Raw genomic sequence first — 17,112 nt, forward strand, 5'->3', positions numbered from 1 at the left:
TTCGGGCTCAATAAGGAACCAGTCAAATGCCCCATGTTCAGTGACTACTAACTCAACAGAGAACTTTTGCCCAAGTGTTGAGCTCATGTTTAAGCCTAATAAAAGCCCAAGTCAGGTGCATGCCTGGATTTCCTGAGGGACAGGTACTAACAACAATAGAAGGGACTGGTGTGATAATGTTTCTCTAACAGAAGAACAACAGAGAAACCAAAGAACAGAGCGGTGATGCCAAAAGAAGCAGTAGGAGTGTGACCTCAAAGAATAGATGCTTCTGGGTGAAGAGCTGGGAGCTGCCAGTATAAAGACATCGTCCCTCGTGAACTGAATGGAGGCTGGACGCCCGTGGGCATGGGAGCCAGGCTGCCTGCAGCCAGCACGGCCCTGCTCTCCCCGTTTCCCTCTTTGCTCCATTGGGTCCTGCTGCTTTGCCCGGGCTCTGGAGTTTATTTGAACCTGCTCTGACCCACTTCTATCACTCTGCAGTTGCTGTTTGGTTGCAGCTCCTGGAGAGTTTCTTGAGCAGGGACTTCAGAAGCTGTGTCTGCTGAAGTATTTCACATCATAGTTTTTAACCAGTTCTTCTTTAACCTCATTGTTTGTTGGCTAAGGTATGTCTGAAAGCAGCAGACAACTTCATGTGCCAGCTCAATTTTACTTTCACACTGCAGGCTTGGTTTTATAGCACGGTAAATGCTTTAAAACTATTACAGCGAGGAGAGTTTTTAAGTCAGAACTGGAGAGTCAAAGTCCGTGCTGCATCTAAAAATTGGTTTTGTTTTGCTTGTAGAGATTACTGTACCTTCAAGTGACAGATGGGAATGTGAAAACTTTCTATCATCCTTGAAGATTCAGATGGGCTAATAGAGAAAAAATGTGAAAGGAAAAATCATCATTAAAATGGTCTTGAAAGGGATGACTTTCAAATTATTGTCTGTCAGCTTCTCCAGATGGCCTGAATATCTGTTAGATGAGCAGTATTCCTTAGAAATGCCTAGCAAAAAAAAATGGCAAGGTTTCTTTTTGGTCAGGTCCGAAAATGAAAGGGGAAAAAGTAGAAGATGGGGGGGAAGGAAAGGCGGAAGATATTTTGAAGAATATTTTTCTCACTAAAAAAGTGACTGTACAGAAGGTATCATTCGGTTCTGGTTTTATTTTCTCTGTGCAGTACATATATCAAGCCTGACCCATTCCTTTTATTTTTCTAGGTGGAAAGACAAACTGGGTTGTCACAATGACACTGGGCTTCTTCCTACTTGAGAGGCTTCCCAGGCCCCCCCGCTACAGCAGTGCAGACCCCCTCTAACTGATGGCCAAGGAGGCCCTTTACAGTGCCTGGGCAGTCCCTTTCACTGCATTCATAGGGTATAACTGTGACTGGAGCTGAGGATATACAAAAAAGGAATACAATTCCCAGTGCCCATGTAGAAAGCTCTTAAAAAGCCCACAATCAAGGAAAGCCACCATTGGTTTAGTTACCATTTGAAAATGCATTTTCTAGCAGCAAGGCTCTGAGGCTGAATCCAAAGCTAAGTGCCTCATTTACTGCCATCACTACCTCTCTTTACTGATCAAACTGATGGTTTCCCCCATCAGATTTATGTGAATCACGTGCTTAGGTTTACCCTATGCAAGGGAGAAGGAAGGACACTGGGGAAGGTTTGGCTTTTCAACAGGCTTTTGAGGATGCAATGATCAAATGGGCTGACAACAAAACAAGAATGACCCATATAGCAATCATGGGCATGCTGTGACCTCAACAAGTGAGAGGAATAGCTGAGTCTGTAAAACAGGACTTGCTAGCTATGAACTGTCAGGACAGTTACAGACAATTAATTTATGGTGTGATGTCTACATGGGTTATTTAAGGCACATCAGATCTTTGGGTGGAGGCTCCCATTAAAGCCACAGCAGCAGTCTGAGGACTGACCACCACAGGGACTTGCAAGCTTCCTTTTTTGTGCATTGACTTTTGCCGATCAGTCTTTGTCTTTCTGAGTGCAGTCATTTTGCCCATGGCAAAATCTGGTTAATGTCTCTTGCTTTATTAATCCTTCTGTATTTATTGTTTCAGACTTGCCTATATCCAAGCTTTCTTGGAGATATTAATAGTGGTTAATATTTTACCTCTTGGAGTAAGCTGATTGCTGCATGCCACAAATCATTTCTTTATCACTTCAAAGATGAAACCTAGATCTGTGCCAAGCCACTAATGTAATTACTGTCCCTTCCCTGCCACATCCACCATATGTAGAACCTGTTATATGCAATTATTTTCAATCACAAGCTCCACTCCAGACAGACAAGATCATCTTTCAAGTGCTAAGTGTTACCAAAATATGATCACACGTTATACCCGCAGCAAGAGTGACAGGGAAGGCAGTCTGGGATGGACAAGGATTACTTTGGGCAGTTTACTATTGAGGCATCCACCCTCTGACCCCCTGGTTTGTAGTTTTGCAACTTGTAGGTCTAGGCAGCTCCTCACTTAGCACATAGGCAGGTTTTAGCTCACTTTTTGAAGATATCCAGCTCTCTGCATAGACTACGCAAAGAGCCTAGTGGCTAAATGGGACCCTGTTAAACATTGAAGCCAAGCGCTTAATCCCAGCTTTGCATTGCCAAAGCTGGCTGCATTAAGGCAGCCCTGCGGCGCTCTCCCATGTGCCTCGCTAGCACATTGAGCCAGCTGCAGCACTTGCAATAGCAGTGTTTCACGGATCAGGGAAAGGAGCCCGCTTCATTTCCGAATGCAGAACTGCTGCAGAAGAGCTGGTCTCTGACAGTGCCAACACCTCCACTGGTGCATGGCACGTCATCCAAAAACAGCAGCCAAGTGCCACCAGTGCCTCTGCTGCCATCTGACCCCATCCCACTGACTGGCTTCCCCACACCTCGAAGCTGCAGCCCCCTTTGTGAAGGTGCTGTTTATGGACCTGCACATTTCCTTCCCCTTTCTATTTCTTCTAATGACTGTAGTGGATAATGAAAGATGACAGGTGATGGTAATTACAGCACGGTGGGTTTGTGGGTTTTTTCACTTTCCTAAGAAATCTTATAGGCGTCCTAAGCATTTTAAGCAGCTGTAAAGATGGGTCTGGTGTCCCGGGTAGCATAGCTGGCTAAGTACAAGAACTATAGGGCAGGCCAGGATGTGACTCTGGAGCTAAACCAGTAACTGCTCTCCACTGAAGCTGCAAAATTACCTTAAGGATTTCTGTTGGGTTTGCAGGCCTTGGATTTAACTTAGATCTTTAAATGGAGGTTGCAGCTGTTCAGCAGGATCTACATGTTTCTGTGATTAAAAAAATTGGCTGTGAGCATGTATGGCTTAATAGCGGTAATAGTATGCAGCCTTTTTGCTTTTGCAGGGTCTGATCCACACATTTAGTTGCTTACAAACAGGGGTGGATTGATTAGAAGGGAAAGAACGGGCTGAGGGGCTTTTGTCCAAGTCCTATTAACACCATGGGCTTTGAGGCACGCTCCACACTTTTAGTGCATAAAATAAGGGAGCTGAAACGCCATTTCCCAGCTTTCCTGCCCATGCAGACCAAGGCAGTATCAGCCCTGTTGAAGTCATGCACAGTCCTGCTGAAAGCAATGGGACATTACACACGCTTTTATACATATATGCCTACCTGTCGTAGTTTCAGCCCAGCTGGTAACAAAGCACCACGCAGCCACTCGCTCACTCCTCCCCCCCCCAGCCCTGGTGGGATGGGGAGGAGAAAATATAAAGAAAAACTAGTGGGTTGAGACAAGGACAGGGAGGGATCACTCACCACTCGTGGTCATGGGCAAAAGACAGGCTCAACTTGGGGAAGAAACAAAATCAATTTAATTTCCTACAAATCAAATCAAAACAAGGATGAGAAGTAAAAGCAAACCTTAGAACACCTTTCCCCCAAGGAATGTAGCCCCATGCTCCTGGCAGCACCTTTGGTCTCTGGCAGGTTTTGTGTTAGCTAAATGAAGCATGTGAGCTCGCCCGTGGCTTTATACCTTGTCCTTTGAATGTAAACGTGCTGCCACTCATGCTTTGGGGCCATGCAGCGGCACTGGCGTTAGGCGGCAGTTTCCCATTTGATCTCATCGTCACCGTCAGTGCAGGCTGCAAGCAGAAAAGAAGCCACAGTGCTCGATGGCTGGTACTCCACAAATGAAACTCAGCACTGCTAAAGCCCAGCTGTCACTGGGGTAGGGAGGTTTTCTGACATAGCACAGTAGTTTTCCCTTATTTGGTTTATTTATTTCTAGGAGGCACAGCTAATGGTGAGGCTAAGTGGTGGGTGCTCTGAGCTGGTTATTGGACAGTGTGGACTGGCTTTATGGGCAAGCATCCATGTATGAGTGAGGCAGTTGCTCCTTTGGAGCAATTTAACATTACAGTATATTGCATTGCTAAAGAATTTTTGACTGAAGGCCAGAATTTATTCTCACTGAAACTGGGCTTTGGACTTACAGAGATGGACATACAGAAATGGGAAAGAGGGTGTGACAGGGTAATGAAGAGGTCTGCCTAAGGAAGGAAATAAGTTGCCAAGGCTTGTGGCCACTGTATTCCGGGTAGCATCGGAGGCAGAAAGAGTGAACAGGTACATGTGTTTGGAAGAGCATGAGCTGTGTTTGGAGGGTGGCAGTGGAAAGTGCTGTGAGCAATGGTCGTGGGAAAAAACCCAAACAACAACCTGTAACTGCAACAAAACCTAAAGAGAACTGAAAACAAACAGTCCTCTGTGAATGCAATGGTCACTAGACACTCTTGCCACCTGAGGAGAGTAATTGGCAAGTGCTGAGTAAGAGCTTGTTCTGGGTTTGGAGGGGCAGCATTGTTATGCTAATAGTGCTTTCACTTGCCTGCAGTGCTGCTGTTGTGCTCTCCTGGAAGAACTGGGCGGGAGGCTTTCCCAGGACCTATTTGTGAGGAAGGGCTGGCTGCCATTTCATCTGGTCCAACGCAGGCGGCTGCCAGCCTGCCTTTCCTCCTACCCGCTGGACACATCTCCCTGCCCCTCACAATGGAGCCTTTGAGCATTTGTGAGGTCTCCCAGAGAGTCTGTTCAAGGACACAAGTGGATTGAAACCAGCCTAGCCAGGGCGGTTCACTTTTGGCCAGAGCAGCTGCAGTCTGCCTCTGCCTGGGCTGGCACCAGGCAGGTCGTGGGCATCACAGCCAGTGTGGGAAGGGGTCAGAACCACAGCAGGACTGGCCGGGGCTGCCATGGTCCACCGGTCTGTGAGGCTGTCTCTGGCATCTAGGTGCTCTTCCTCCCTTCCCCAGCCATTCTCATCATCAGTGGTGATGTTCCTCCTTGCCCCACTGGGTCATAGAATCATAGAATCATTTTGGTTGGAAAAGACCTTCGAGATCATCGAGTCCAACCATTAACCATGCCCCCTAAACCATGCCCTGGAGTACCCTGTCCACTCGCTTTTTGAATACCTCCAGGGATGGTGACTCAACCACTTCCCTGGGCAGCCCATTCCAATGTTTGACAACCCTCTCAGTAAAAAAATTTTTCCTAATATCTAACCTAAATCTCCCTTGCCTCAACTTGAGGCCATTTCCTCTTGTCCTATCTCCAGACACCTGACAGAAGAGACCAACACCCACCTCACTACAACCCCCTTTCAGGTAGTTGTAGAGAGCGATAAGGTCTCCCCTCAGCCTCCTCTTTTCTAGACTGAACAACCCCAGATCCCTCAGCCGCTCCTCATAAGACTTGTGCTCAAGGCCCCTCACCAACTTGGTTGCCCTTCTCTGGACACGCTCAAGCAGCTCAATGTCTTTCCTGTAGTGAGGGGCCCAAAACTGAACACAGTACTCGAGGTGCGGCCTCACCAGTGCCGAGTACAGGGGAACAACCACCTCCCTGTTCCTGCTGGCCACACTGTTCCTGATACAGGCCAGGATGCGATTGGCCTTCTTGGCCACCTGGGCACACTGCTGGCTCATATTCAGCCGGCTGTCAACCAGCACCCCCAGGTCTTTCTCTGCCGGGCAGCTTTCCAGCCACTCTTCCCCAAGCCTGTAGCGCTGCATGGGGTTGCTGTGACCAAAGTGCAGGACCCGGCACTTGGCCTTGTTAAACTTCATACGATTGGCCTCAGCCCATCGATCCAGCCTGTCCAGATCTCTTTGTAGAGCCTCCCTACCCTCAAGCAGATCAACCCTGCCTCCCAACTTGGTGTCGTCTGCAAACTTGCTGAGGGTGCACTCAATCCCCTCATCCAAATCATCAATAAAGATATTAAACAGAACAGGGCCCAACACCGAGCCCTGGGGAACACCACTTGTGACCCGCCGCCAACTGGATTTCACCCCATTCACCACTACCCTCTGGGCTCGGCCATCCAGCCAGTTTTTCACCCAGTGAGGAGTGCACTTATCCAGGCCACGAGACGCCAGCTTCTCAAGGAGTATGCCATGAGAGACAGTGTCAAAGGCCTTGCTGAAGTCTAGGAAAATAACATCCACAGCCTTTCCCTCATCCACTAGGCGGGTCACCTGGTCATAGAAGGAGACCATTCCTAGCACTTCAGCCATGCTGTCAGCACTTCACAATGCCATTCTTGCTTTAACAATTTAAGTGAGAACCAGTCAGGTTTTTTCAGAGTCTTAAGCTGTCTTTAACAAATGTAGACCCAGTTTTGGCCTAAGTTCTCTTGTCTGAGAAACATCATTTCTGAGAATTTAATTAGAAGTGACTATCATTTAAATGGATTTTACCAGCTGCCATTGGCTCTGCAGCCCTGAAGGAAAAAAACAGATGATACTGTGAAAGCCATTAGCAAGGACATTAGAAGCAACTACATCCAGGTGAGGCAAAGTTCTGACAATACCTAGCATTCATGTGTCCTTAATTGCTTTTCTCCCTTTACAGCTGTTGGGTGAACCACCATCTGAGAGGGGGCTGCCTCAGGGATTTCTTTTCCATTATGTGATGTAGATATGGAGAGAGGAGCAGGCAATGACTGCTCAACAGGGAAAGGAAGAAGTAGACTTGAGCAGCAAGAAATTTGAACTTAGTGGAGGAAGATCTAAGGAGCTAATATTGGGCCTAAATAGGGGCAGATGTGCTTGGAGGAGCAGCAAAGGAGTTGCTGAGCTACTTTGCTAACAGTTGAGATGTTAAAAGCATTAAACATCTTTTGGAGAAAGATGAGATACCACTTCTGGACTTCAGTGGCTTGTTCAGGTGTGTCTCCGAGCAAGTCAAGAAAATAATAAGGTGATTTCTGTATCTTGCAGGAGCATCAGAAATATGAGAAGCTGAGGCATCTTGAGGATGGAGACAGTAGAAATACACAGCTAGCTCCAGGCCCTGAGTCAGAATCACTCTCAGGACTCCTGTTAGACTGGTGTGATGTCCACAGTGCCTCTGTCACCACACCCAGGGCTTTTCTGCACTAGGAGCACGGCAGCAAAAGTGCTTTGCCAGGGAGCACATTGTCTTTATTCTCATTGTCAAGAGAGGAAAAAGCAAGGTGGTGCGAGGTCGAGGGACTTGCCCGTGGTCAGCCAGTGACAGCTGTAGGGCTTGAAACCTTGTCCCAGTCCTGCGCTCTGCCTAACAGCTAAAAGGCACTACTGCAAACCCACACTGCAAACTTTTTGAGGACTTGCTTGCCTTTACAGCCTGTAAAGTGTGAGGTGTGCCCAGCCCATTATCTACACAGTGATTCATTTCCAATCGTATAAATAAGATCTGACACAAAGGAGGTAACATTTAAATGCTGCAGCATACATTGAAATGTTCTCTCTAGGCTCTCTGTGTAAGAAGCTTTGCCAGCTACACCCGCTTTTTGGCAGCTGCTGCAGTGACAGCTGAGAATGCAATATGATCAAAATGCCACTTCTAGCATCCTAGCAAGATCTTGTGAAGGGAAAGACTTAGCCAAAACACATCTGTTTGGGGCAGCATGAGGGCTGGAGAAAGCAAAGCATGTTGTGAATGTTAAGCCAAGCATGATAATAGGTAAATGGCTCAAGACCTCACTTGTTTTAGCTGAAATTATTTGAGAAAACTTTGTGGAGTCGGTACCTGTGTTATGAATTGATTCAGGTGACATGAAACCATTCTTCCCTGCTGTTGTGGTTTAACCCCAGCCAGCAACTAAGTACCATGCAGCCGCTCACTCACTGCCCCCCACCCAGTGGGATGGGGGAGAGAATCGGGGAAAAAAAAAGTAAAACTCTTGGGTTGAGATAAGAACAGTTTAATAGAACAGAAAAGAAGAAACTCATAATGATAACAATAATAAAATGACAATAATAATAATAAAAGGATTGGAATATACAAGTGATGTACGATGCAATTGCTCACCACTCGCTGACCAATGCCCAGTTAGTTCCCGAGCGGCGATCCCGCCCCAGGCCAACTCCCCCCAGTTTATATACTAGACATGATGTCACACGGTATGGAATATCCCTTTGGCCACTTTGGGTCAGCTGTCCTGGCTGTGTCCCCTCCCAAGTTCTTGTGCCCCTCCAGCCTTCTTGCTGGCTGGGCGTGAGAAGCTGAAAAATCCTTGACTTTACACTAACCATTACTTAGCAACAACTGAAAACATCAGTGTGTTATCAACATTATTCTCATACCAAACTCAAAACATAGCACTGTACCAGCTACTAGAAAGACAATTAACTCTATCCTAGCCGAAAGCAGGACACCTGCCTTTTGAAAAGGTGAAAAACAAAGGAAAATGACAACAGATTAGCACGACTGTCACTTTTCCTGCTAGAACCTTGATAGACCCTGGTTGATTGTTGTTTTAATTAATCAGAAGCAATCAGCTTGTAAATGCTGTGATTAACACAGCTTCTATTTAACCCCACGTTGAGTTTTCCATACAGTACATGTAGCAGTTCTGCAGAGTAGAAGGGGAGTCTAAAAGCTCTCAGGTAGAAGCTCCAGAAGCTGAGGATGGCTTCTGGTGCTGAACCGCCAATGCTGCCTCCAGCCCACAGACCAGCTGCAAAACAATGTAGCAGAATGCAGCAGTAGAAGTCCAAATGATTTTTTACTGTTTTTAGGAGAAAAAGAGATTTTTTTTTTCCTCTGAGATTCCCAAATGGCACTTTGACACTTTGATTCCCAAGTGGCAGCCTGTGTTTAAGCTAATGGCAGTTGCTTGTATAAACTTGTTTCCTTTCTCTCCATAGGTTTGTTGATCGGCTCTGGTTGTGCCCTCTATCCTCTTGGCTGGGACAGTGAAGAAGTCAGACAAACCTGTGGTAACCTTTCCAACCAGTTTGAATTGGGTGAGTCATCATCAGAGCATCTCAGCCACATTAGACTCTTCTATGTGTTGTCCATAAAAGCAAACGAGGACATGAGCACAGGCTTGGAGAAGCAACCCAGTTGCGTGTGGTAGGGTATTCATATTGCATCATTCTGGTATGATGCTAAGGCAGGGGATTTCAGATAGATTTGCTGGAAATATTTTCCAGAAGAACATTATAGAAGAAAATGAAGGAATGTATGCATGTATATTTATATTTAAGACATCAGATTTAATGGTCTTGCATTATGGTAGCTAACACTCCTGGAGATCTTGACAGGGTAGGCAGAGGCATCATGTCACAGCGCAGGTCAGGGTGATTGATGATGAGTGAAATTAGCTGTCTTTGAAGTCTGGCATGTTTATGGCCTTCTAACCCAAGCCTAAAGAGTATGGTTTTGGTTACTCACATCCTTGGTAAGCTGGTAAATAACATTTGATCTCTATGTCAGCCTTCTCCCAAACAAGCCACTGGTCTTATTGTTGATGACTGCACTGAGCACTGAATGACAGCCAGGGATGTGGCCAAGCTGGGCTCACGTTCATGCGGTATGGGGCGAGCCGCTTCTAGAGAGGGCTCTAGAACACAAGGGCCCAGCAGCAACCTCAGGATTAAGCAATGTGGATGATCAGGATCTGATGTTTGAATGCACATCCAGGTCCTTGTTTAGCTAGAAGGATCGATGCAGCTGCTGATACCCTACTGTATAAGTGGTCTCTGATCCTGTGTCACTTGAGGACAAGGGGGATCTGCAATCCTCCTGAAGGAGCAGGAGAGACTGAGCACCCTGACCCTCCGCAGGCTTGAGAGCTCCCAATCCCAAGCATAGACACACACAGCTCCCCATTTCCAGCCTCTGCAAGTTAAACCTTATGGTTAGTGTTGGAAACCTTTTCCATAGCTGTGTGTGCAGGGCTTGTGGTAGGCTGGCAGTAATCCCAGTGCAAATGACAGTGGACAAAAATGGTCTCCTAGGGTTAAACAGAAACCTGCTGCATTATCTTTTAATTTTACACTGATATTTCTGTCAAGCTTCAGGAGTAAGGAATTTTGTTTCCATCTCCAAGGTGTTTCTTGTGAAGATATGCAAATGAATTGAGGTTGAAAGATAAAAAAATATTGCTTTGGGAGAGATGCTCCAGGTCACCCTCCCTCACACCATTCTTGTGGTGTTGCAGAGTGCATTCGATCTGGCACGGGACCAGAAATTCTCATTACCAATATCAGCACCCGTCTCTACCACCCCACTGATGCTGTTATCAGCAGCCACTAATGGTGTTGCCCAAGGGATGAGTAACATGCTTTAGAAGCTTTACCTTGTTATTCTGAACTCTAATATCCTTCTCTGCTATTGATATTAAATTTTTTTTTCAGTAAAGTATAAACAGTTCCTGCAACTTTTTTATTCACCTAATAATTGAAAGATATGAACATGAAGGAGAGCTAGCAATGAGAACAGAAATGTACAGTTAACTAGCAAAAAAAAAGTCTCAGAACAAAAAATGTCCCTAAGATTCCCAGCTCCATGGAAAGGTGTCTCAAAGGATGTAGCAGAAAGACTAGGCAAAACACTGCAGTAACTGTTGCAGGGAACAGTCGGGTTCATTGCTGCCCATGGTCAATCCTGTGCAGAAGCCTGAAGTAGTTCCTAGCCAGCCCATTTAGCAGCACCACCACTTGCAAGGCCGGCTAGCCCCTCGCTGGTGCATGCTGATGCCTGCTCTTCCATGCCAAGCATGTGAGCAACTCTGCTCCTGTGATTCCTGCTTGTGTCTCCTGACAGCCTGCTTGTTCCCAGGCTTCAGTCATTCCTTTCCCCAGAGTGCAGAAAAGTTACCTTTCCAGGTTTTTTCTCTGCAAACTCACAAGAAGGTAGGTGTCGTGCCAGTCTGAGCTCCTTGAAGACAGCACTTAGGCAGTTACAAACTGTGACCTTAAACACAGTCGTGCCCACAGTCTGAGCAGAGTCTCCGAGACCACCTTCCCGTCTCAGTCTTGACTCATGAGTCAGATATTTGCATAAATTTAATCACTCTGCCATTAGAGTCAGTGAAGAAACTCATGTGAAAAATTTCAGCTGACAGCTTTCCTTCCAGGTACACATAAGGACCATGAGATGTATTACATTAACTGTGAAAGCATGTACTCTTACTGTATTTTCTGGACCCAGAGCATGCAGGGCATGTGTTATGCATGCCTAAACTTGACAGGAGTGCTGGTCTCGCCAATCTGCTGCAATCATATGTTTAATGCATTAATTAACAGATTATAATGAGAGCTGAAATTTGCTGTAGTGATTTCCACCAGGCAGCTCTGCAACTAAACATCTCTTTTCCACATACACTGGCAGTGAATTTAAAGCTTAGCTAGGATTTTTTTACTTAATATCTGTGCCCGGTTGATTCTGTGTTGGCAAAGTACTCTGTAAAGAAGAGGTACTGTCTGAGGGCCATTTAATAACCACACTGCCCATCGTCTTTCACAAATACCTCTTGGTTGGTGATAACCCAAACCCTCTAGGCTTTTCTGAATCATTAGAGATTGGCTTACTCATTATAGCCTACAGGCCAAAAATGATGTTTCAAAGACTTAATCTCACTAAGTCTCAAGACAAATTTAGGTAAGTATTGGTTTCATTTGAATATTTAATTTGATTAGGCCACAATGATATGTTTTCTGTTCCTGAGTCTGTGAAATGAGTTGTCTCAAGAACCACACATATACAGGCTGCATTCAAAATCTGCCCTCAAAAAAGCTGAGCTGCTGTGAGCCCTGCACTGGTTTGCTGATGGGAGAAATGGTGGTGGTAGGAGTGCTGGTCCTGCACCTCCTGCTGCTGTGGGTGCTAGCAAGGATGACACTGAAAGCCTAATTCAGCGGGTTACTCTCAAAGGAGAGGGTGTTCAAAGGGACACTGATCAGTAGACAGCATTGAGCCTCCTCTTCGAGGATAGCAGAGCAACTGCTGCAGCTTGGGCCACAGGGAACATGTGCATGCGGTTAGGAAAGGAGAGTTAAAGCACACCAGCTTTGACCACAGAGCCAGCAAAGGTGGAGGTTCAGCACTGAGATTCATTCTGGACTTACAAAAGGCGAGGGGAAAAAATGTTTGAGATTGGACGTAGAAAAGATAAGCCAGGAGCTGCAGTCTACATTATAGGAGGATGAGAAGGACAAGAGGCAGGTACAGAGGAGGGACTGCAAGAATTCGCTTGAGAAGCGGCTGAATTTTGCACTGTGAAATGTCATGTTAACCCTAAATATTCCAGAATTAGCAATTAAATGAAGATTTTTGCTTTACCAAAACAAGACAAACCCCCACTCACTGTAACATGCTCAAAACTAGATAGAATAAATAAATAGCAATGCTAGGAACCCATAAAAAAGCTTAATCCTTAATGGGTGTGCTAGATAAGAAGTGCTTCTCCATGTCTTCAGGCACTCTGAAAAGGCATTGGAATAATAGGCACTCCAAATGGTGCTGAGATAGCCCATATTGTGAAGAGGGGACCCACTCCCTCCACCCCCACCAAACACAAACATTTCTGTGTACATTCCAAAGCAACATTTAAAAAGGCTGCAGGAAAAATAACCGTGCCTTTAATTTACATAAGTGGAATTGGGTACTCTTTTCTAGAAAACCTGAGCTGACATTGTGAAATGCCCAGCAGTTTGCTGCTCTCTTTAAAATTGGATATTTATTTGGTTTTTTATTAAGCGAACGATGTCCAAAGGGTTTACTTAAACATTTATGTATTTAATTGGGCTAATTTTTTTCAAGCAAATTAATCCCTACAAAGAGTCATTCTTCAACTGAAGATACCCTGCCAAGGACAACCCCATTTGTTGATTAAATTACATTGAATAGATGTAGCTGTTTTGCTAATGGGGATGGGGAGTAACCTCCATAAATACACAGAGAGACTGGTGCACCTGTAGAGGGGTCTGCTCTCTGCTCTGTTCTAGCAATCTGTTTTTGCCATCATGAAAAAAAGCACAGTGATAGATTAGGGCTTTGACAAATGACCTCTGGCAAATCTTGTTGGGGGGTTAAGGCCATGATGGGTCTCTGTCATGTTCCTCTGCTTGTGGTTCCCAGCTCCCTGATAGTTAGGGCCTGAATGGAGCTCTGTGTTGCAGCATGCCATCTCAGATCACAGATGGAGCAGAGTTCCCACCGAAACACCAGACTATGAACTGGAGCAGTCGTCTGCCACTGTTCTTAGGGTGGTAACCCCTAGCAGTAGGGCAATATAAGCAAATGGGGGCAAGAGAAAAAGAGGTATTTATGTTTTAAACCAACACAGTTGTTTGCTCAGTGACCAAGTCAAAGTCCTTAGTCTAATTTGGCCACAGGCTAATGCCCAAGGCAGAGACTGAAGTTACAAACTAGCAGTGCTCAAAGTGACTGCCTTTTGCTTTTACCAAATGTCTGAGAGTGGATCAAAATCATCTTAATCTCTTGTCACCATGGAAGCTGTTATTGTTATGCTGCATTTTTTACACCCTGGAGTTGCCTGTGGGCCCATTCAGGACAGCACTGATGTGGCACAGCAGTACAGACCTGCTGACTGAAGAGTGTGGAAGCGAGTCAGATCTACACAATCCAATGGTCTGCAAGAGGAATTATCAGGCAATTTCCTAAAAGCAAGCATCTTTATAGCATATCGTATAGCACACATTCAGTTTTTCTGGGCTAGAGGCACTAATACCATTTTGTTTTCCTTACTAAATGTACCACACAAGAATAACAGCTGAAAAATGAGGGGTTTAGCAGGAAATTCATTAAAGTGAGGGACCCTGCATTAAGGTGAGAGTATGCATTAAAGTGAAGACTACACCAGACATTTGCAAAAACTTCCACATTTTGCAAAACTTAAATTGTGTGGAGAAATCTTCTGAACTTGCATGCCTTTTTTAAAGGGCAATGCAAGTGTACACATGTGAATACATTAGTATTGGTTTTGAATGTCTAAAATCAATATGAGACTTCATTTTAGGCCATTGATTTCCCTAGATGTGCATGTGGAGAATGCTCAGTTGTTGCATGCTTATTTCTGTTGTGATGGGTGCAGAGGCAGCTAAATCCCACAGAAGGTCCCAGAGAGGACAGGGCATGCTCAGTTTAACTCACAAAATCAAGCCTCAGTTGGCATCTGGTGAAACAGCACTACAAGACCAATACCTAAGAGCCCAAACAGCAAAATGGTTATCTAGAGTAAGATTAAATTATCTAAACACAGATGACTCAAGCCATTGTAGGTGCCCTAGGAAATTTCACCTGGTCTCCAGCTGCCACTTCCCTACCACCAGATGTATGAAATGATATTATGTACTTACCTTATTAACCTGAAAGAATGAAGACACTAAATTCAAGATAAATTTTTAAGTTTAACTACTTGGAAAAAATTTTTGTCTTCCTTTGAGGAAATATGGTGTGTTTGGGCAGTCAGGACTCAGCCTAGATGATGAATGCCTCAGAATTTTTTTTGTCCTACCCCGTTTTGTGAGAGATTACTTTTTATGTTGTACATTTCCTACCTGGGACCTACATTTTTTTATTCTGCTGGTGATCATTTGTGCTAAAATGCATCCTACAAACATGGCTTGGTGTTTGCTGTATGTAACTACCTTCAGAGCTCATCTTTGAGTTTCATGATGCTTTTCTTTGCTATTCAAGGCAGTGAAAATCATAGGTCTGGCAGCAAGGGCTCACATGGCTCAGGTGTGGCTGTCAGCACACCATGGCCTGCCTACCCACCTGGCAGCTGCTGCCACAGCCTGCCTGAAATGCATTCTATGCTTGATTGAGTTCATGCCATCCTTATGAGGTTGGGAGCTGTCTCCTGCTCTGTTTCTTCTGAAAGTCCTTCTAGATCCTCTCCAGTTGTTTCATGTACTCTGGCAGTCACGCTCCATTGCTACCTGTCACGCACAGAGATATCCTAGATCTGGGGGCTCAGCTGCATCAGCAACCAAAGCAGATGGCTCCAAATGCACACCTTTGCTTGCCCTCTGTGGCAGTCCATCCCTCTGAACTGCTGTGAAAGGGCTCTCTTGGCCAAAGTGGCTGGCTGGAGAGCAACTTAAAAGGCTGGCTCCCATCCTGAACTAAACAAGCAGTTGAACTGCCCTCAAAAGAAAACTCAGAAACTTCTCTGTTGAGGGATATTTGTTTCCAAAGTTCATTATTATTAAGGTTCCCCTTTGCCACTTTTAGAGGGCTTGAAATATCTTAAAGAGAACTCTTGACTTGATAATTACTTTTGCTGTAGAAATATTAGAGTGAACTATCTTTAAAGCACTTTAAAAGCAAACAGTGCAGTTACTAAAACAACATAAAAAGCCCACAGAAAGCAGTGAATATAAAAAAAAAAAAAACCCACACTAACTTTATCTACTAGTTAATTTGCCTTAGGTGGCATCATTTCAGCATCTGGCTGAGTGCTGACATACAGTGCCAAAACAATCAAGGAAAGGATTTAGAAGGTAGGACAATTTATTAGAATCCTATTAAAGGCAAAGGCTTCAAAGCTGTATTTTTCTGAGCAATCTATCTGAAAAAGCCAGTTTTCTTGTTCGCAGATTCTCTGCAAACAGCTCAGAGATTTTACCAGTTCATTTTTTTGACTGGAGCTGAGCACAATCTTTACAAGCATACCTGAGCTGCAGCTGCTGAGTTCTTAGATAAATGAATGAATCAGTCTGCATGCTAGTAAAGAAAGTGTTTCATCAAGAAACATTTCCTCTTCAGTGCTACCTGGATAACTTCCATTCTTAAATCTTTGTAAGCCTTTGGTGACTATATCAAGGTCCACATATATTCTATCTAACATAAGGCACTTACCTTTGTTGACAGAGTTAGAACATGGTGTTGTGGTTTAACCCCAGCCAGCAACTAAGCACCACACAGCTGCTTGCTCGCTCACTCCCCTCCCTGAGTGCAATGGGGAAGAGAATCGGGGGGGGGGGGGGGGGGAGAAAAAAAAAAAAACGGTAAAACTCATGCGTTGAGATAAAGACAGTTGAATAGGACAGAAAAGGAAGGGAAAATAATAAGACAATATACGAAACAAGTGATGCCCAATACAATTGCTTACTGACCAATGGCCAGCCAGTCCTCAAGGCACAGCATCCCCCAGCTAACTCCTCCCATTTTATATACTGGGCATGACATCATATGGTATGGAATACCCCTTTGGCTCATTTGGGCCAGCTGTCCTGGCTGTGTCACCTCCGAACTTCTTGTGCACTCCTAGCCTCTGCTGGCAGGGCAGTATGAGAAGCTGAAAAGTCCTTGACTTGGTATAAACACTGCTTAGCAACAACTAAAACATCAATGTGTTATCAACATTCTTCTCATCCTAAATCCAAAACACAACACTATACCAGCTACTAGGAGGAAAACTGACTTTATTCCAGCCAAAACCAGGAGACATGGTCATCCAAGGACCCCTCTGCAGTCAATAGAGATAAGCAGGAGCATCTAGAAGGGGACTCAGACCACCTGGGAGCAAGTACCTGGTGCTCTTTATTAATTGAAAAGGGCAGCTAAGCTGGTTGTTTGGAATCCCTTCATAGTTAAAGGGAGAAAAATAGGTGCTACTAGAGCAGGGTTCATCTGCTGTACTTTAAATGTCTACCTTACGATGAAATGCAGCACACTTCTATAGGTGACTTTTTCTCCTTGTTGTCTCCAGAGGGAGTCTGGGGGACTAGCCCAGTGTGAATCTCTGCACTGTGGCTGTCCAAAGAGAGGTGAAATTAATTTCACTTCCTGTAATATGTGAGCTTTCTGCTGGCTTCTTCCAGGAGGCTCGAGAGCT

General features: G+C 45.1%; 1 protein-coding gene across 1 annotated transcript in view; it reads left to right on the plus strand.

Annotated features, from left to right (window-relative positions):
- LHFPL6 (LHFPL tetraspan subfamily member 6) overlaps positions 1 to 17,112 on the plus strand; it is a 149,495-nt gene that overhangs the window by 125,506 nt on the left and 6,877 nt on the right. The window contains exon 3 of the mRNA XM_052786227.1: positions 9,167 to 9,265. Within this exon, the coding sequence (XP_052642187.1) occupies positions 9,167 to 9,265 (99 nt within the window). The remainder of the gene's footprint in view (positions 1 to 9,166; positions 9,266 to 17,112) is intronic.

Source organism: Harpia harpyja, chromosome 4, assembly GCF_026419915.1.
Source record: "Harpia harpyja isolate bHarHar1 chromosome 4, bHarHar1 primary haplotype, whole genome shotgun sequence".
Classification (NCBI taxonomy): domain Eukaryota; kingdom Metazoa; phylum Chordata; class Aves; order Accipitriformes; family Accipitridae; genus Harpia; species Harpia harpyja.